The sequence below is a fragment of the Aethalodelphis obliquidens genome, unplaced genomic scaffold, assembly GCF_003676395.1.
Source record: "Aethalodelphis obliquidens isolate GAN/ISIS:26980383/991018 unplaced genomic scaffold, ASM367639v1 scaffold12, whole genome shotgun sequence".
NCBI lineage: Eukaryota > Metazoa > Chordata > Mammalia > Artiodactyla > Delphinidae > Aethalodelphis > Aethalodelphis obliquidens.
Window position 1 is genome coordinate 14,272,640 of NW_020837956.1, and position 20,712 is coordinate 14,293,351.

A 20,712-nucleotide genomic window follows, 5' to 3' on the forward strand; every position below is an offset into this window, starting at 1 on the left:
AATAGCCAAAAGGTTGGAATAACTCAAGTGTTCATCAACAGATGACTGGATAAACAAAGTGTGGGATATTCATACAGTGGAATATTATTCAGCCTTAAAAAGGAAGGAAATTCTGATACGTGCTACAACATGAATGAACCTTGAAGACATTAGCTAAGTGAAATAACCAGACACAAAAGGACAAATATTGTATGATGCCACTTATATGAGGTACTTAGAATAGGCAAATTCATAGGCATAGAAAATAGAATGGTGGTTACCAGGGGCTGAGGGGGAAGGGAAATGTTTATTGTTTAATGGGTATAGACTTTCTGTTTGGGGAGATGTAAAGAGTTTTGGAGATGGATTGCGGTGGTGGCCTTACAACATTGTGAAAATGCTTTTTGCCCATGAATTGTACACGTAAAAAGGGTAAAAAGGGTAAACTTCATGTTATGTATATTTTACGACAATGAAAAAAAAGTTTAAAAAAATCATGATGGCTGCAGTGTAGAGAAGGAATTGCAGCGGCTGTGAGGAATTGGTTCTGACATTCTTGCAGCAGTCCAGGAGTGAGATGGTGATGGCTTGAACCAGGATGGTGGCTATAGACGTCATTGAGAAGTAGAAGGATTTGGAGGACAGGACTTAGGTATAGATCAGAAGGTAGGGAAAGGACATGTCAAGAATGCCTCCCAGGTTCACGGCTTTCAGACATGGATGCACAGTGGAGTCATTTTCTGAGAAAGGAAACTCCAAACCAGCTTGAGGGAAGATTAAAAATGCAATTTTGGATCTTTTGAGTTTAAAAGTCATTCAAGTTGTCCAAGTGGAGAGGTTGGATAGAGAGATCTGAAACTCAGTAAGAGGTTCATAAATTATGTATAAACTTTAGAGTTAATGACAAATAGATGATCTTTGAAATCATGGTCATGAGAGAAATTACCTTGAGGAGAAAGTATAGAGTGAAGAGAATAGCGTCTTTGGACCAAGCCTTGGGGAAACTCCAGCATTTAAAGGCTGTGAAGATTAAGGAGTGTTAGAAAGAGTGACCATGGAAGAAGGAAAATCAGAAGAGCTTTCTAATAAGAAACGAGAGATCAACAGGGTCCGCTTTCTGCCTATGGATTTACCTATTCTGGATGTTCCACATAAATGGAATCATACGCTATGTGACCTTTTATGTCTGACTTCTTTCATTTAGCATGTTTTTGACATGTAGCTCTGTTGTAGCATGTTTCAATACTTTATTCTTTTTATGGCTGCATAAGATCCCATGTGTGGATATAGAGCACTTTGTTTACCCTTCATCAGTTGATAGATATTTGATTTGTTTCCACTTCTGGGTTATTGTGAATAGTGCTGCTATGAATATTCCTGCATAAGTATTTCAAAACCTGTTTTTCAGTTCTTTGGGTATACACCAAAGTGGTGAAGTTGACGGGTCATATGGTAATTCTAAGTTTAACTTTTTGAGGAACCACCAAATTCTTTTCCATAGAGGCTGCACTACTTTACATTCCCATCAGCAATATATGAGGTTTCCAATTTCTCTATACCCTCAACAGCACATTTATTTTCTGTATTATTATTATTATTATTACCAGCCTAGTGGGTGTGAAGTAGTATCTAGTTGTGGTTTTGATTTGCATTTGTCTAATAAGTAATGATATTGAACATCTTTTCATGTGCTTGTTGGCCATTTGTATATCTTCTTTGGAGAAATGTCTGTTCAAGTCCTTTGCCTATTTTTAATTTTTTAACTCTTTTTGTTGTTGAGCTGTAAAAGTTCTTTATATATTCTGGATCCTAGGTCTTTATCAAATATATTATTTATAAAAATTCCTTTCTGTAGATTGTCTTTTCATTTTCTTCATAGTGTCCTCTGATATATAAACATTTTTAATTTTGATGAGGCCCAATTTATCTATGTATTCTTTTGTTGCTGTGCTTTTGCTGTCATATCTCAGATTCCATTGCCAAATCTAAGGTTGTGAAGATTCACCCTTATGTTTCCTTCTAAAGTTTTATAGCTTTGGCTCTTATATTTAGATTCTATATTTTTTAGATTTTGTTTGTAATTTAAATCATTGCTACTGTCTTGCTCCAGTGAGAACCATAAACAGGGGCATAATTTGCCTGCCAAGTAAATTGTCCTAAAACTGACTTCTGACAATTTCAAAGGGGGGATTTTTGGGGATTTCATAGGAGGATCAATGTCCATACAGCTAAATCCTTCATGATTTCATAAACTTTATATATACTCTCAACCTTTTTCTTCTCAACATAAATAATTATAATTCTACTCTTGCAGGCTTTTAACTTCTCAAGCAGGTGGACAGACTTGCACTTGACACTCAGTGGAAGCAGAAAGAAAAGTTACAGAGAAGGACCTCCAGCCTTTTTTTGGCCAGTTGAGTTTTGAAAGTAGAAAATCGTGGAGAAATTAGCTTGATTGTGTAGTCCTTGAGAGAGAAAGAAAGATTTTGTAATAAGTTTTCTCTGGGTTTATGTGGGACTGAGATGAGTTGTATAAAGGAGAGTCATCTTATCCTGTTTTGTCTCTTAAACTAGACTGGGATAATTATATTAAGTATGTTCTGAGTGTATCACCTCTTTCAAACATCTCTCTTATTGTAGGTTACTGTAGGAAAAAATGGCCAGTGGTCGTTCACCATGTTTCTATATAGAAGAACTTAATAAGTACCAACAAAGGAACACTGCAGTACTTAAGTATTGTGAACTATCTAAGACAGGACCTCCACATAACTTAAGGTAAGTTGCTATAAAAAAGGGTATATCCCTAGAAAATATGAACTGGGAGAATGGCAGCCCTGGCACAATTTTGAAGTCAATTCTTTAGCTTGAGAGCAGAGTTGCCAGAGAGTACTGTCTTCTTGATGTAAAGTGGTAACTTCAGAGGACTCCAGAGAAAAAAGAGGGTTTAAGCCTTTCCATGCTTCAAGATGATATGCTATTTTGCTGTTTGGGGGTGACTGCTTGAATTTTATGTGGAACATAGGTTAAAATTTTCGAAGGTAGTCATAGGAAGCAGTGGTGATCAGAACACTTGTTGTTAGATAATGCATGAATTTTATGATATTTTGTGAATTTTTCTTTGAAATTAGGTTTACCTATCAAGTTACAATAGATGGCAGAGAATTTCCAAAGGCTGAAGGTAGATCAAAGAAGGAAGCCAAAAATGCTGCAGCCAAATTAGCTTTTGAAATAATTAGTAAAGAACAGAAGGTGAGTAATTACCTTTTTTTCCTAGTGAAAGGGAACTCAGAAATATCTGTGGTATTTTTCTCTGTGAGAGAATACTTATATGCAGAATAAAGAAATTTACAACTTCTTTTGCTTTCAAAGTTTCGTTCAGTCTTTTTCCTGGCCCCATTTCTGTAGAACCCTGAATGAGAGGTACACCAATGGAAGAGTGGGAAAAATGGGACAATACTATTTAGAGTGCCAGCAGCAGTGACGTACTCTAAGGAAACAGTGAGAAATGAGCTAACAGGTTCTGGAAGGAGCTCCTCCACCTAATTGAGGGAATGCAGTGAAAAAGGACAGAGATAGAAGTGACCATGAGGAGAATGATCTATATGGAGGGCAGATGATGAAGAACCAACATATGTATAATTGGTATCCCTGAAGATTAGAACAGAGTAACTAGTACAGAAAAAGCTATCTGAAGAGACTTCAGTAGAAAGCATTTCTGAAATAAAGAAAGACCTGGCTTCAGATTAAAACAACTCAGCAACTAAACAGATACAGAAAAATACAGAACCACCAAGAACAACATCAGCCCTTGTGAAAGTACTGAGCTCCAGGGGTCAAGAAAGAAACCTATGAGCATCTAGGCAGAAAAAATTATATAAAATGTAAAAATGAAAAAAAAATATCATGCTGTTCACAGCACCATTAAAAACTAGGAGACATTGGAGCAGCAGCTGTAAAATGAGACAAGAAGTCATTTTACATGTGGGACAAAAGTGGATCATTCTCAGATTTTGAAAATCTTGAAAAATTTTAGTATTCAAGATATTTTCTTGAAAAATCTTACTTGAAGGGACTTCCCTGGCGGTCCAGTGGTTAAGACTCCGTGCTTCCACAGCAGGGGGCACAGGCTCAATCCCTGGCCTGAGAACTAACATCCCTCATGCCATGCGCTGCAGCCAAAAAGAAAAGAAAAAAAAATTTTTTTTCTTTAATTAAAAAAAAAAATCTAAGTTAAAGATGTCACCCTTCTAATCAAAATTGAGAAAAGTAAATCAGGCAAAACCCACAAACTTATAAATTGTTAAAGAGCCAGAAAACCAAGTCAAGAAGTTAGAAAAGGGGGCTTCCCTGGTGGCGCAGTGGTTGAGAGTCCGCCTGCCGATGCAGGGGACACGGGTTCATGCCCCGGTCCGGGAAGATCCCACATGCCGCAGAGCGGCTGGGCCCGTGAGCCATGGCCGCTGAGCCTGCGTGTCCGGAGCCTGTGCTCTGCAACGGGAGAGGCCACGACAGTGAGAGGCCAGCGTACCGCCAAAAAAAAAAAAAAAAAAGAAGTTAGAAAAGGAACAGTAGAATACCTTTCCCCACAAAAAAGCAGAAGAAAGACAGTGATAACAATAAGGGCAGAAATTAATGTGAAAAAAACCAAAGAAATAATAAAGAAGATAAGTAGAATCAAAAGTTCTTTGACAAAGTTAACAAAGTAGAAAAACTTTGGACAAGATTTTGTCAGATTAAGAATTTTAAAAGGGACAGATAACAATGGAAGGAGTAATGCTATTATGTTCATGTTTCCTATGAAGTTGTGATCCAGGATATAGCTTTACTTTGATATTTGTTGTCTTGTTCTTTGAGATTTACAAAGGGCACAGCAAACCAGAAAATGTTATAGAGTTTTACCGGATAAACAAGAAAATTGACTATTTTGTTTTTCTTTATGAAACTATAAAAGGGAAATGGCTGATTTCTTTTCTCCTGTTAAAATTTATCCTTGTGGGTTTTTTCTGGCAGAGGAAGACATATACTTATACTTTTATTAAAGTATTATAGTAGGGAAATCCATAAACTCGAAGTGGTGTTTCAAATTATTCATTTAGTAATTTTATTAGGCAAAAAATAGTAATTTTATTAGACAAAATAAATTTTGGTTATCATCTATATTAAACAAAACATTTCTTTCTTTTAGGCCGCTAGTCCTTCATCACTGCAGACAGGAGATCCTTCAGAAGTACCACCCATTGAGAATTACATAGGCCGTGTTAATACGATTGCCCAGAAGAAAAACCTATCTGTAATTTATGAAGAATGTGAATCGAGGGACAGTGGGCCCGATAAGTGAGATGTTGTGCTTTTCCTTCTGTTTCATTGTATCTAAGCAACAGAACAGGCTTATTTTCATGTCTCATTTTCTGGAAATATCTGTCCTTTTTGGTATGTTCTGCAGGAAAGGTTTTATATGACTTACAAGCAATGGGACATCTTTGTAATTAAAATATTGAAATGCTTAATTGGTGAAGACTTGGGACCCATATCCCATAATTGATCAAATCTGAGGAATCCTTTATTTCTGAGGTATATCTGGATGGTTTAGTCTGTAGGAAGCCTAAGAGTGGGTGGGGTGCCCCTGCTGCAGGGTTGTGAAAATCTCCCCATCCCTGAGGTCACAGTGGCAGTCACTGTGTGAAAACATCTCTGCCACACGTGTGGAATGACTCTCTTTCCACCCTTGTCAGAGTAGAGCTGTTTGTCCAGGTGTTTGCCCTTCAGATTTGATTAACTGATGTCACTCTCTAAACAAATACCATGTATTAGAAGGAATGGGCTTTCACCCTGGACTGTGCGGAGACCAGGATTTGAGGGATGTGATGAGGGGGACAGATGAGAGCGTCAGTCAGAGATATTGAGAATGTCACCAGTGAGCTAAGACTTTGGACGTGAGGAAGAAGAATCGATTTGAACTGGGAAAAGCAGAAAGCAAATGAGCACGAGGGAGATTGTTTCTCAGCTACAACCAACCAGTTAAATGAGGGAGAAGGAAAAAATATCTAAATGGCAAATAGTCCAAACAACCACTTTAGGATACTGTCCTCGGAATTGACTCAGCTATGGATGCTTTACTTTTCACCCTGATGGATTTTAGGCCAGAACTAGGAAGAGAAAAATGTGATAGGATTCATTGGAGTGAAATATTCAAAAGTGAATTCTGTGAGTCAATCTCAATAAATTAAGAGGCTATTTTATTTTCCCGTAGCTCACCTGTTTGGTTTCTTTGAATTAAGGGCTTTAACGTTCGATCGCTGAAAGAGAGAATTCTATTTAGGGAGTGCTGGAGAAAAATAGGAGCCCTAGAAATGATCCAGTCACTCAGCCCAGCTCCCTAACTTTCCCTTCAGAGCCTAGCGGGGAAGACTCACCCTGGTAGGGTGTGTTTCCCTCTGTGACAAATCATACTGGAATAATTCTGTAGCACTGCATGGTAACTCCACGATAAGTTCTTATATAATTGTCCAAGGATCCTTGCCTAACCACAGGCATCCTTACAGCTCATATGAGGAGGGGGTGACTTCAGCATGGGGCTTTTGCACTGTGAGGATTTTCTTAGGTGTTTGTGCACATGAGCAGGGGGCAGAAAAGGCTAAAGTTAGAGCTGAAGTTAGGGATGCTTTGCCCATCTCCTGCAAAAACACTCTAACCTTATTATTTCTCCTGTAGAAGCCCCACTTCCTCTACTGGCTTTTTCTTTCCAGTTGAACATCTCTGAAAAATTCATTGGATCTGTCTTCCTTCTCTGCCTCCATGTCTTTTGACTTTTGGGGAATTTTAAAAAATCACCACTTGGTACCTTAATGCCAGATCTTTCAATGAAGCAACAAAGAGCAGTTGCCTGGAAAATGCAAGCTGAGATGTTAGCCAATCCTGGTTATTCTGGCAAACTGGTCAGCCATCTCATTGGAGGTTTAAATTAAAGAAGAAATGAACTATGAAGCCACCTATTAAATTAGTGTTATATTATGCCTTTGTTAATGTGTGTTTTTTTTTCTGAATCATGAGTTAGATTTACTGTTTTTTGGTATTTGGGTTAATACTGTTTATCATTTCTCCTAGATTTCATTATAAATGCAAAATTGGACAGAATGAATATGGTATTGGTATAGGTTCCACTAAACAGGAGGCAAAACAATTGGCTGCTAAACTGGCTTATGAAAAGATACAGTCAGAAAATTTAATGGTATGTACTGCCTTTGGATTTAATTTTTATATTTCAAAATTCTTTCTGAAGTTGATTTGAGGTTAGATGATGTTTAGATGATGCCAAGACAGCCAATCACATAGCAAAAGGATTCCTCCATTCTGTGTCCCCAAAATGAGCCATGAACCATGGGACCACGAGGCCCCAGAGGGATCACGGTTCTGTTGACAACTCAGGGTTGTTTTTTTAAATCCAGATCAAACATCCATAAAAAATGTATTAACCCCATAATTCTTTATGGCTGTGAGTTTGGTAAATGTGGGGAAATAAATGTGGTAGTTGGTTCCCAGAGACTGAGTCACTATGGAGAGGTAATTTAGTTGCACTTAAATCTTTCAGAAAGCTGACGCGTCCTCTGGTTGTTCCAATACTGTGTGTGGTGATGTCCAAAGCAACTCTTCAGCGACAAACACATCGTAAGTGTGGAGAAACGGTTGTGTTATTTAGCAGATTCAAATTGTAGCCTGAAAGAGCAAATATTTATGAAAATGTTTAATGTTTAAGGAGAAGTTAGAAAAAGCAATTACTGATCAACAAAAAATAGGCAAAATTCATAAACTAATAGTTGTCCCCTTTTCTTCTAGTGCTTCTGAATCACCATCTGAAAATGACTTCTCAACAAGTGAAGCGGAAAGCAATGATAACAGTGACGCGTTAGACAAGTCTTTCCAATCTCCAGAGGTATAGTATTAATCTCTGTGCTTCCTAGTTAATCTTCTTTTCCTTTGTGTTTCTCCATTTAAAAATGACCTCCAGTGCCCAACCATGATTTTTCTATTTTTTTCTCATGTGTTCTTACTAAATCAAAATACTTTGCAGCCTTTTCACTCTCTCCTTTCTTTATTAGCTCCCATTCTTCACATGCAAAATTCTTCTATTCTTCACTCCCATCTTTCTCCCCCTACTCACCTTTGTATTTTCATATATTTTCTATGATCTGGCTTCAGCTTTTCTATCAATTGGATAGTACTTAAAAGTTTTATGAATAGAGTTCTGCTTCTGTTTTAAAAAACTAGAACTAAACTTAAAAACTAAACTTAAAAATCAGATAGTTTTTGTGGTGATGATTAGTGTTTATCAAAGTTATCCTATTTATAAAGAACTACAAGCAAATCAATAAGAAAAAGATAAGCAACTCAGTAAAAAAATGTACGAAAGAGCTGAACAGACAGTTCAGAGAAGCAATACCCAAATGGGCAACAGACAAAGTATGAAAAGATGCTTTACTTCATAATAATCAGGAAAATGCAAATCAAAACAACAGTTAGATACCATTTTAAACCCATCCATTTGAGTCTGGTTATACTAAGTGTTAGCACAGCTCTGTTGCTGTTATAACCATTATATGCTGCTGGTGGATGTATAAATTGGTACAGCCCTCTTAGAGAGCAATTTGGCAACATGTGGTAGACTTGAGGGTGTGCCAGCTGTACCACCAAACAGTTCTGTTCCTAGGTACATCTTCTAGAGAAACATGGGTATGTGTGCATATAGAAACATGTATAAGCATGTTCTTTGCAAAATTGTTTGTAATAGAAGATACTGGAAACAATATTGTCCATGAACAGAATGTCTGAATTTATCATAATGTAGTCACTGTGCAAAACTGAGGCTGGCAGGTGATATGAGCTCAAGAAATCTTAGTCTGGTGTTCGCAGTCTGTGTCAGCATATTAAAATTGGTAAAAAACCACAAAACCTAACAGAATGAAAGTGAATATGAGTGAAGAAGAGCTATATGATATTAATTTTTGAGAGATATATCAAAGACTCCTTTTTTGGCTAAATGTTAAAATTAAATTATTAATTTGTCCTAAAAATGACAATATTTTAAACTAGATCTCTGGGCCACACTTGTGTCTTTACTAGCAGTGTGAGTGATTGTGATGCACACCTTCTTGCTAAGATCTGCTGGCCAGAGGATCACCTAGGAGGCCATATTCTATACCTGGAAAATCAGTGCTTCTGCAGAACATGCCCTACAATTTGTCTTTTTTGACCTTCCTGCCATATCTGTCTGGTTGCTAAAATCGGTGAGAACTTTGATATAGCCAAGTGCAGTGAAAGCAGGGCTTAGTGAGAGCATACAAATTGATGAGGTTGTTAATCTAAGGACAAAGAAATGTGATCAAAGAACCATCTAGATATACAGGAGAAAGGATGGCAAGAAAAAGCAAGATACTTAATTTAATCATCCGAAACTATTGATATTCTCCATTTTCTTTTATTATAGAACAGTTCCAGAAATAATCCCAGAAAGGTGAAGAGGTGAGTATCATTATGTATTGAACATGTTTTGAAATGTAGTTTTATTTCAGACTTAGTTTATTAGCCTTATTTATTAAGTCTTCAGTATTTGTAGAGTACTATATGCCCTTATTTGAGTGGAGTTTCAGAGTAGAAAGCATAATTAAGGCTCACTGAAATCTTGAAATCTACAAACAATACTTTTAAATACGTGGAGAACTCTTTGAACATACGCACACACTACACTGTAGACATAAAGGCCTATGGGGCTATTGGTCGAGTAATTGACTAAGGGCATTATTTTGGACGAGGCTGACACAGGAAATGGGTTTGCAGAGATGTTTTCACGAGAAGTGCATAATGGGAATTCCCTGGCGGTCCAGTGGTTAAGACTCTGTGCTTTCACTACGGGAGCCTAGGTTCAATCCCTGGTGGGGGAACTAAGATCCCACAGGTGTGTGGCACGGCCGAAACACGCACGCACGCACACACACACACACGCACGCACACACACACAATAGAGAAGTGCATTATTTTGCAGATAAGCAGGTAGAGTAGAAATGGTATCATAACTTGGGGAAGAAAAAAAAAGACCAAATGTTATGTAAATTATGGTGACTTGGTTTCTTGAACTGAAAAGAAAAGCAAGGACGTCAGTATAGTCAGCAGTGAGAGTGAGATGGCAGCAGGAGCCATTATAAGGCACCAGTACATTCCAAACAGTAGGTGATGTTTGCAGAGAGATGATGCCTGATGCGGGTATTTGAATGAAGATGGGAGAGGTCTGTGTGTGAGATGATCAGGCTGTCAGTCGTGGTTCTAGTGTCAGGGAGGAGGAAGGAGGAGCGTTTGTGAGACAGACTGTAAAGGAAGAGTAGACATGACTTGAGGGAACTGAGTTACAGAACTGGTTGAAGAAGATGCAAAGGAAAAAGGATACAAAGATTGTTCCTTGTGGATGAGATGCTGACAAGAGTCATGGCACTGATGCTGTTAAGGGAGTTGAAGACTTGACGGCTTAGGGGAGAGATAGCAGTTTGTATTTGTTTAGTTTTAGGTGGTATTTGAACTTCCAGTTGTAGGAGGCTTACCACCAGCAAGGAATAAAGGTCAAAGGAAACACAACCAGGATGAGAGTCCAAAGAGATATATTTCCTGAGGTTTTGAGTCTAGAGGGAGAAAAAGAGAGGCCAGCGGCATGCTGACAATGAATGTGTTAAGGCCAAAAGAGGAACCAAGAAAGGAGCGAAAAATAGAGGACAGAGAACCATATTGTTTCTAAAGAAAAAGGTTAGTATTTGCTACCTCATTATTCTAATAGTTGACTCAAAATATAAAAAGCCGGGGCTTCCTTGGTGGCGCAGTGGTTGAGAGTCCGCCTGCCAATGCAGGGGACACAGGTTCGTGCCCCGGTCCGGGAGGATCCCACATGCCACAGAGCGGCTGGGCCCGTGAGCCATGGCCACTGAGCCTGCGCGTCCGGAGCCTGTGCTCCGCAACGGGAGAGGCCACAACAGTGAGAGGCCCGCGTACTGCAAAAAAAAAAAAATATATATATATATATATAAAGCCTAGTGCGACATGAAACCTACTAACATAAACAAGTTACATTTGATTTCAGTTTTGAGTTTACGGGCTTCTCTTAACTTTTAGATCTTTGGCACCTAGATTTGACTCTCCTGTGAAGAGGGAAGAAAAAGAAAGAATGTATACTGTGGACTCCAGGTAAGAGGGAAAACTGAAAAAGAATTTGTTTAAGGATACATTTGCTCCTCTGACAAAAGTTTCTTAAGGGACTGTTGAACATCAGGCAGGTTAAATTATATTTCTACCTGAACTGTTTAATTGTTTTAGCACAATCAGGCCCACAAAGGATCATTGTCTCTTGGAGGAACACAATTTAGATGTATCCAAATGGAATGTGGTAAGTGTAGATCTGTGTGATACTCAGGTGGATTTCTCTGACATCTATGGAAGGTTTTAATATTGAAAGCAAATATTTCTATAAACCAGTGATTTTTTTTTTTCAACAAAAGTACTCCTGCAGGAATCAGAGTAGATCCACTTGGATCTGTATTCCATTTTCCAGCTCCATAGCAGATTTCACTTTGAAAAGGGGTTGCTTTTGTGGTAGATCATGTGTTTGGGCTTAAATAAAGTATCTAAAACAAAGGAGGCCTATTTGCAACAGGGGGACATTGAATATGAGCTTAAAAAATAATAAAGAATCACCAAATATTTAATAAGTACCTAGTATATACCTGGCACTGTGCTGGACATCGGATTTATAGCAGGAACAAATAGAAACAGCTCCTGCCCTCCTGGAGTTTTGAGGGGATGATGATTACATGAAAAAGTCTGTAATTACAAACCGTGGTCAGAGGTCTGAAGGAAAAGCCATGACATGGTTAGAAATGAAAGCAGAACCCTTGGATGTAGAGTGAGGGGCGAGGCAAAGCTTTCTCTGGGGTCACATTTGTGGGGAGGCCCTGAGCTTCTGCAGAAGAGCATGTGGGAAGGTGAAGGTGGGAAAGGTGATGTGAACGTCGGAGGAGCGGAGACAAGGCCGTGTGCTGGGAGGGCAGTGAGCAAGGGCCCGGGGCCATGAGACCAGCTGGAGAGGGAGGCAGGGCCAAACAGGTGGCCCCTTGTAGCCCATGCAAGGACTTTCTGGGCTTTGCTGAATGCAGGGGCAGGCTATGGGAGGATCTAGGCAATAAACAGATGTGATCAGACTTAGTGTTTATCACACTGGTTGCTTTGTGGATCACGGATTGGAGCGGAGGAAGGAGGGGAAGTGGAGTGTCCAGTGAACAAAGTTCTGCGGGAGTCTGATGGAAGTTTGGACTGAAGGGAAAAGGTGGGCAGACACCAGCAGATGTGTTTTAGAAGGAGAATTGGCAGAGTTAATGATGGAATGTGGGGCATGAGGGAGAGGGGAAACCCAAGGAGTTGCCAACGTAGGCAGGCTCAGAGCATGTGCTCATTTCTCTTGTAACAGCTTGGTGGTAGCCGGGGAACACGGTGTAGCACTGTTTTCTAAAGTTTTATACTTGGGATAAGATTCTTTACCATGGCTTTTGTTTAACCAGAAGGTGACTGACTCTCAGGGGTGATCTGTTATGTAGGGATGGGAAGAGGGAAGACCTATCCTTTGCAATTCAAGAATTTCTGTGAAGTGGATCCTTCTTATTCAGAAGAGGAGAGTCCTGCTTATTAGACAGTCCATTTCACCAGTGCTGTTAAGGGAAAGTGGGAGGGTGGGAGTGGGGAGCAGCGAACCCTGAACCTCAGAATAACAGTAACGTTCATCTTTCAAGGTTTATCAGAGATTTTACAGAAATAACACCAATTGGCGAAGGTGGATTTGGCCAAGTTTTCAAAGCCAAACACAAAATTGACGAGAAGACTTATGTTATTAAATGTGTTAAATATAATAACGAGTAAGTAGTAATATTTTATTTTTTTGAATGGGAAGGTGTTTTGAATCTGCAACTATTCTTTTTTATGTATCTCTCTTCTGCACTAGCGTATTATTATTATTTTTTAATCCTCCTTAAAAATGTCATTCTACCATGAGGAGCTTGGCTTACTCTGAAATGATCTCACTTTACCGTGGTTACTTCAATTAAAAAATGGATATACCACTGATCATCCTTTTGAGGCCATCTTGATGAAAACTAAAGTTATAAAATCATTTAGCTTAAGATGACCTTCGAGATTTTGTAGTTTCATCTCCTTATCTTAACAGATGAGGGGACTGAGATCCAAAGATATGAACTGATTTGACAAAGGTAAAAGCTAGTGGGTGTTCGTTGTCTATTATTGCATAATCCACCACTCCAAAATGTCGTGGCTTAAAAACACCTAGTTATTACTATCTCTAGTGGTCCTATGAGTTGATTGTGCTCATCTGGGCCATTCTTCATGCATTTGCAGTTAGGAGCTTGACAAGGCTCTCTCACATGGCTAGAGATGGCTCTCTCACATGGCTAGCGGTGGTGCTGGCTGTGGCTACAAGTCCCACTGGCACTTGTTAACCAGAGCACCTCCACATGGCCCCTTTATGTGGTCTTGGCTTTTCACAGCTTAGTTGTTGGGTTCTGAGGACTGTCCCAGAGCAACTCATCCCAGGAGGGAGCAGTCTTGGAAGTTCCACATTATATTGGTTAAACAGAGTCACTAAGAGCAGCTCAAGGGGAGGGCAAATAGACTACTTCTTACTCTGAGGAGTGGATGCAAGTATGTGGAGAGAAGGAATTCCTGATGACCATATTGGACACTATCTATTGTGGTAACAAAGTGGAGATTTAGAGCTCATCCTCTGGAATACCAGTCTGCTGTGTTCCCACTATATACCAGTGCTTCCCATGTTTGTCTTATGTATTATCTGTGCCCTTCCCAAGCCCCACCCCACTCCAATTACTGGATAGCAGAACTCCTTCAGGAAGGAGAACACAGAGGAAGCAGGTCTTAAATCACATGTTCACCAGTCTTGCTTGTTGTTTTCTGGCAGTTGTTAACTATTTGTAACTTGGCTGGACTGATCCCTCAAGGACTAGAGAAGGACATGGAAAAGGGATATGGGTGAAGGAAAATGACATGAGCAAAGGAGAAGCAGGCATGGTGTCCCAGGTGTTCTTCATCCAGTTAAACCAACCTACTTTCTGTCCCATGGACAGAAAGCCTTGCAGTTGAAATACCTTCATACCTACTCGGCATCAAAACAAGGCTTTTTCCTTCTTCATCGTTTTGCTTAACAGAAATGAAATACGGTTGTTCCTTCTCTCCCCTAACATCTTTTTTAATGGTCATACTTAATTATGATAAGGGTGCAATGTCTTGGACATTTCTAGTGGCTTCATAAATTGGTAAAACATAAATTGGTGAAAAATACACTTGGAGATATTAATCTAGAGCCATAAAAATGTTTAGATGCTTTGACCCATGGATTTCCTATCTGGGAACCTATTCCAAGGATATTACCCAGATTATGGGACAAGCTATTCAAGAAGATAAAAATCACAATCACAATGTCATTTATAGCAGTGAGAAATTAGAGCAAACAAAATATTCAGCAATGAAGAAATGATTAAGTATGTTTTGTTCTCTCCCCTGATCAATGGCTATTTTGCAGTCATTAAAAATGAGGGTTATGTACTGTAAATATTATACATGAAATAGTATGATGCTGGAAGTTGCTTTAGAATAATCCAGGGGGAAGATGAGGAAGTAGGTAAGAGTATAAATGAAACAAGATTGGCCAGGAGTTAATAACTGTTTTATCTGATGAAACAGTGATGGCCAGGTAGGGGCTCATTCTACTATTTCCTCTACTTCTTTATACTTTTGAAATCTTACATTAAAAACTTTATACATGATGGTTATACAGATTGTATAATAATCAGGAAAATTTTAAAGCTAATACATTATATAGAAAAAAATAGGATAAAAATATACCCTATAATTACAAATATGTAAACATGTATATGAAGAAAGACTATAATAAATAATCTAAAATAATAAATGATTATGTTAGAATTGCGTTGACATATGAGTAATTTTTTTCTTTATTTTTATAAATTTTACATCATGTAGAACTTTTCAAATTAAAAAAAGAAATTATAAAATGTTTGCTTATTTTCTCATCCTTGAAATCACAAATTTATTTATTCCATTTGGCATAGAATTGTCATAGCTCTTGACTACACATCCCTGTAAAGCTTCCACATTGTGCAATGAAATTTCAGTCTCTCTGCATAGATCACCCCCTTTGTGTACTTTTGCCACACACTGAAAATTCTGAATTAGATTCTTCATGCTGCTTGTGTTACCTACCACTTCTGCCCAAATGGGTTTGCTTATGAAATCCAAATTGATTTTAACACGTCTAAATAAAACATAGTGGATGATTTTTTTTAGCTCCCCCCGAGAAAAAAAAAATTCCATCACTGGCAGTTCACAGACTACTACGTATGACTTTTAAACTGTGATGTTTAGAATAATTAAGTTACTGTTTTTTTCTCTTATGTTGAGAGTGAGAACAGCTGTGTTTTTTCTGTGTGTTCACTCTTTCCTTTTGAGCACTGCTGGCTTGCATTCTAAAACTCCGTGTGGAAACCATGGTGACTGTTTAATAAGGGAATATAAGTAGTTGTCTGCTGTTGCTCGAGGCGTTTTGTTGTTGTTATCAGGGATGGATACTGACGCTTTTGTGTTCCCTGTTTCTTTTGACTAGGAAGGTAGAGCGTGAAGTGAAAGCTTTGGCAATGCTTGATCATGCAAATATCGTTCACTACCACAGTTGTTGGGATGGGCTTGATTACGATCCTGAGCAAAGCATAAATTCTTCAAGGTAACTAAAAGGAAATTCCCATAGTCATGATGGGATAGAGGAAACAGTCATTTACTATGTGTGGGCCACTGGGTAAGGCCATTAATTATTACATTTAATAATCACAGCCAGAAACACTGAGACACTGTTATGCCTCCATTCTACAGGTAAGGAGACAATGAATAGTCTTTTTCTTGCTCCAGACTTGCTTTAAAAAACCTTTTTTTAATTGTCCTCCGTGGTTTTTGAAATCTCAGGTTTAGCTTTCCTGACTCTGTTGTTTAAGGTACAGGCTTGCTCCCATGCCCTGACTTCAGTCCAGGCCATAAACGCAGTCTTGTGAAGAAGGTTTGAACTTGCTGTCTATGCTGCATTTGGAGGCTCCCCTCCTTCCTCCACTGCCAGCCCTCTTCTGTCCCTCTCACCTGGTTGGCAGGGTGCAGTCAAGGGGCCTCTTCTGAATGCAGTTATACCCCTTACGGTCAGGTGGTGGGCAGTGAAAATAATTCCCAGACCCTGAGCTGTGACGGGGGCTCCCTCCCCTCAAACCTTGCATTACTGACGATTTGTCTCAGATAAGCCACTGCAAAGGGACTGAAGGGTTTTAAAGAGCTGGCGCCTCCCTTGGAAAGTCACCCATTGTTTCTTGGAGACAGTCCTTTCAGTATAATCCTGAGGCCACTGTGGGCCTGTTCATCACCGTCTCCACACCATGTAATTGAGAACCTTATCATCGGTTTCAGAAGTACCATCAACATACAGACTTCTTCAGCTTTCAGCAAATTCCTGGTTACCTTTTTCTATTTTCTAGCCAATATATGCTCAAAGAATTTAAATTAGTATTGAGGCCAACTTAGTTCAGAAAAAAACCCAAAAGCCAAAACCAAAACAAAAAACCATGGTTAGCAAAATCAGTCCTCCCTGCTATACCTCATAGCAATTTGTTGGCACTTTTCTTAGAATTCTTATCTACGTACTATTATTTAGGTTTGTTTTTCCTTTATCTCTGTCCTATTAAACTATAATCCTCATGACAGCAAAGATAGTGTCTAACTCACTTTCTTATCTTTAGATGCCTGTTCTGTGCCTTTCACAAAATAGATGCTCAGTAGAGCAATGGTGAATTAAAATGTTTCAAAATTACTGTATATATTAATGAAATTTGGTTTTCTGCAATTCCATTGTATTTATGCTTCTATTCCTATCTATTAGCAAAGATAATCAAGGACCTTCAGCAACAAAGAATGGGCAGGCTGCTACTTTATAACTTAGCTAAACAAAGCTTTGGATACCTGGGAATTTATGATTTAAATAAAGACTGGGTTATAATGTTTTGATTCAAATTTGTTATATTTAGGTTTGTTTAGAGACATATTTTGGCATTTTTAAGAAGGTGCAATTTTTTCATTGGAATTTTAAGTGTATTTTTTAATAAATTTATTTGTATTGCTACTTCTAACATACTGTGAGTTTTATACCCAGATCAAAGACTAGGTGCCTTTTCATCCAAATGGAATACTGTGATAAAGGGACATTGGAGCAATGGATTGAGAGTAGAAGAGACAAGGAACAAGACAAACGTTTGGCTTTGTTATTCTTTGCACAAATAACAGAAGGAGTGCATTACATACATTCAAAACAGTTAATTCATAGAGACCTTAAGGTAAGTGGAAAAAGTACTTTGTTAGGAAATGATAAATTAGTTAATTTAAAAGTCTATCTTCTTTAGTTTCAGAATCGATTGACAGTCATGAGGAAATAACATCTCTGATCCTCTAAAGTTAGAATGGATCTAGCACTTGCCCCAAATACCAATCTATAGAACCACGCAGAAGGTCTCCAGGGCTGTAAACTTACGGAGACACTGAGCTCCACAGGAAGAAGCTCATTCACTTCTGGTTCTATTTGTCATCCTGGCTGAGAGTCACACCCCAGTTGTAAACACTAAGAGCTTTAGTATACTGAACACTTGTGCAAATAATTATTGTGGCTGGCACAGCCAGCTGGCTGCTCTGTCCCTGCCTCTACTGCTTCTCAGGCTTGTCTGAGAGACAGAAGGGACTCTGGTAACTGGCTTTGGGAACATGGGTCTCTTAACCTTTCAGTCATTACTCTTGAGGGCAGTCACAGCCACTAGGTCCAGAGTCTAGAATTTCCTTGGCATTTGGTTAGACATCTGTGCCCCATGATTGGAAAATTGCAGTAACCCAAACCTTGGAACATGTAGCATATCTTTGTATTTTCATTTTCTTCGGGCTTCCTAGCTTCTTTTATGGTCTAGTTGAGCAGTTTTCCCATTTCCTCCTCAAAAGTGAAAGAAGAGAGACAGAAGAGCTTTCAGTCTCTCCTCCATACTCCCTGTGATTTGCCTACGCTTATCACAGACTGGCCATGCTGAATCCTGTCACCGAATCTTTGCTCATGTTCTTGCATTGGACACTCTCTGCCTGTCCCCTTTGGTACCAATTCCTTTATGAGCCTTTCCCAGTCACTCTGGATCAGACAGAAGCACCTTGTCTATGTGGACCTTGACTCTCTGCTTATCCCACCTGTCTAAAACAGCCGGGAATGAGAAACAAAGCAAAAAGTTCCTTGAGAAAAATAAGCAACCATGTACATAGTTGTTTGTTTGGCCTAGGTAGAAAAAGATGGCCCTTAAGAGGTATTGCATCCTTGGTCTGCCCGGGGGCTGGATGTCTGATGCCTTCAAGTAGGAGTCTACCTCGTTCCAGTATCTTTTTTTAACAGTATCTGAAGGTGTTCTTTGAAGTTGGAATGATATAATGACTCTGTTCAAAAGGTTACATTTAGAATGGCTATACCTACACTTCGAAATAAATCGTAGAGTTAAATAAGAAATTAAACACAATTATCTATTTATATAATCATTTGCAAATAAATTACCTACTTACACAGTCATTTCCTCTACTCAGCAGTTTGAGTGTTACCTCCCAGACCCTTGTCAGGATGAGTTAATGAAATTCTGATCGGTGCTCCCTTCTCCCACCACCTGGTCTGCCAGTTCCCTTCTGTATTCCGCACTGCTTGTGCTCCGTGTCGGGGAGTGATCTTTTCTTGTGTCTGCAGAGAATGTTTGCTCTATGTCGGCAGGTGCTCAAAGGTCAAACTTTAATACTACTGAGCCTTCTTTTCATCTTCTTCAACTTCCTAGCTTCACTGCTACAGTTACTGTTTTCTCATATCTGAGACAAGATATGAACAAAGGTGTGCACCTTATTTTGTGATGCTTTGCAAAATACCTGCTCCTGGTGGCTTTGCCAGAGAACAGTCTTTACCCAATAAAGCCCCTATTCTATAAAGTCGACCAGCATTTACCTTAAGAACCAGACCAAAAATGCTGGTGATGGACACAGAGGTTTGTGGAGTGACGGCTTAGGGCCTGAGGAGTTCAGTCCCCCAATCGGCCCAGGCCCCTCAGTCAGCCTCAGCCCTTATTCCTGTACCTCCTGGATAAAGTTTGCTCCTTTTTTTTTTTTGGCCACAACTTGCGGCTTGTGGGATCTTAGTTCCCCGACGAGGGATCTAAACTGGGCCCCCTGCAGTGGAAGCTCAGAGTCCTAACCACTGAACCACCAGGGAATTCCCAGTTGGCACCCTTTTTTTTTTCGCACCCTTTTTTATGTTCTACCATCCAACATTTTGCCTAGTCATACCATAACTGATTAGACAAAATGTGGCATCATGTTTTTTTCTTTTTAATGAACTATAAACAAGCAATCTAATATTTTTATTAGACAGTCCCATCCAGCTTATATATTTAGACAGTTTCGTAAATGCAACCTCCTATTTCTCAGAGCCAGGCTGTAGCCTTGTGTGGGACCAGCAGTTGTACCTGCAAACCCAACATCTTCCTACACTGTAACTTGAATACAGCAGAGGCACATTTTCTCTCTACATCCCCACAAGTCTACAGGTTTCCGTCCGTGTTACTGGCGGTAGGTTCCAATCTAACCATTAATTGTTCTAATCTAACTGCTGATTTCTGCATGGGCTTTTTCAGGCTGGTTCTTCGAAGCTGCTCTTTCAACCTGCTTGGGCTTATGGTCTCTTCTCTTTCAGTTTCTTTACTAGGCCCTCTCCTAAGTGTTGTCTCCTTGAGTCTGTGTGTGTGTGTGGATAGCCCAACATTGCATTGAAAGTAGCTTTCTCAAGAATGGCAAAATATTAATTTCCTCATCAACAACCTTCATGTTTTCATGGTCTTTAGAATATTGGTCAATACCTTCTACAAAGTTGTGGAATTGTCATTCGGTTCTTCTATTCCTTTTTTTTTTTTCAATCTGCTTAAAGAATTACGTGGAAAAAAAATATTTCAGTGCTACTCATCAGCTTCCAGTTAACTTGATATGCCTTCAAAGATAGAGGGCGAGCCTGCATACTGTTCTCCATAGTGGCTGTATCAATTCAAAGATATTAAAAAAAAAAAAAAGATGGGCTACGTTTGTGAAGAAGTTGTCAGACGCCTGGAGAAATAGACGTAAAGGAAGGCTCCAGGGGAAATTCTGCATATGATATTCTGCAGCATTATTGGGAATGGCCTCATTCTGAGAATCTCAAAATTAGAAAGGATCTTAAGGGTGTCTACTTCAATCCCCATCAAATCCTGGACTCATATTTGCAATGTTTCCACCAAGTGGGCGTCCAGCCCTGTCTTGAATACTTCGTAGGATGGGGAACTCTCTAACTCCCATTCTTTGGACCACACGATTAGTATATCAGGATATATTAAGGCAAATCTTGTGGTTGTTTTCATCCTCTAGTCCTGGATCTGTCCCCTGGGACCAGGCAGGGTGAGTCCACCTTCCACTTATCTTAAGATATTTGAAGGCAGCTATGCCCCAAGCCTTCTCTGCTCTCAGCCAAAAAGTCCTTACTTCCTCAGC

The 20,712-nt window shown here is 39.3% G+C and overlaps 1 protein-coding gene across 6 annotated transcripts in view; it reads left to right on the forward strand.

The window, feature by feature from the left end:
- The window catches only part of EIF2AK2 (eukaryotic translation initiation factor 2 alpha kinase 2), a 34,438-nt gene that overhangs the window by 4,610 nt on the left and 9,116 nt on the right, over positions 1–20,712 (forward strand). For 3 of the 6 annotated variants that reach the window (XM_027113372.1, XM_027113376.1, XM_027113373.1), the window contains exons 2-12: positions 2,620–2,754; positions 3,108–3,228; positions 5,165–5,313; positions 7,084–7,207; positions 7,568–7,644; positions 7,813–7,909; positions 9,461–9,495; positions 11,128–11,199; positions 12,795–12,917; positions 15,713–15,829; positions 17,291–17,471. In XM_027113372.1, the coding sequence (XP_026969173.1) occupies positions 2,636–2,754; positions 3,108–3,228; positions 5,165–5,313; positions 7,084–7,207; positions 7,568–7,644; positions 7,813–7,909; positions 9,461–9,495; positions 11,128–11,199; positions 12,795–12,917; positions 15,713–15,829; positions 17,291–17,471 (1,215 nt within the window). In that variant the 5' untranslated portion in view covers positions 2,620–2,635. The remainder of the gene's footprint in view (positions 1–2,619; positions 2,755–3,107; positions 3,229–5,164; positions 5,314–7,083; positions 7,208–7,567; positions 7,645–7,812; positions 7,910–9,460; positions 9,496–11,127; positions 11,200–12,794; positions 12,918–15,712; positions 15,830–17,290; positions 17,472–20,712) is intronic. The other 3 variants (XM_027113374.1, XM_027113375.1, XM_027113377.1) reach the window with 3 other exon arrangements.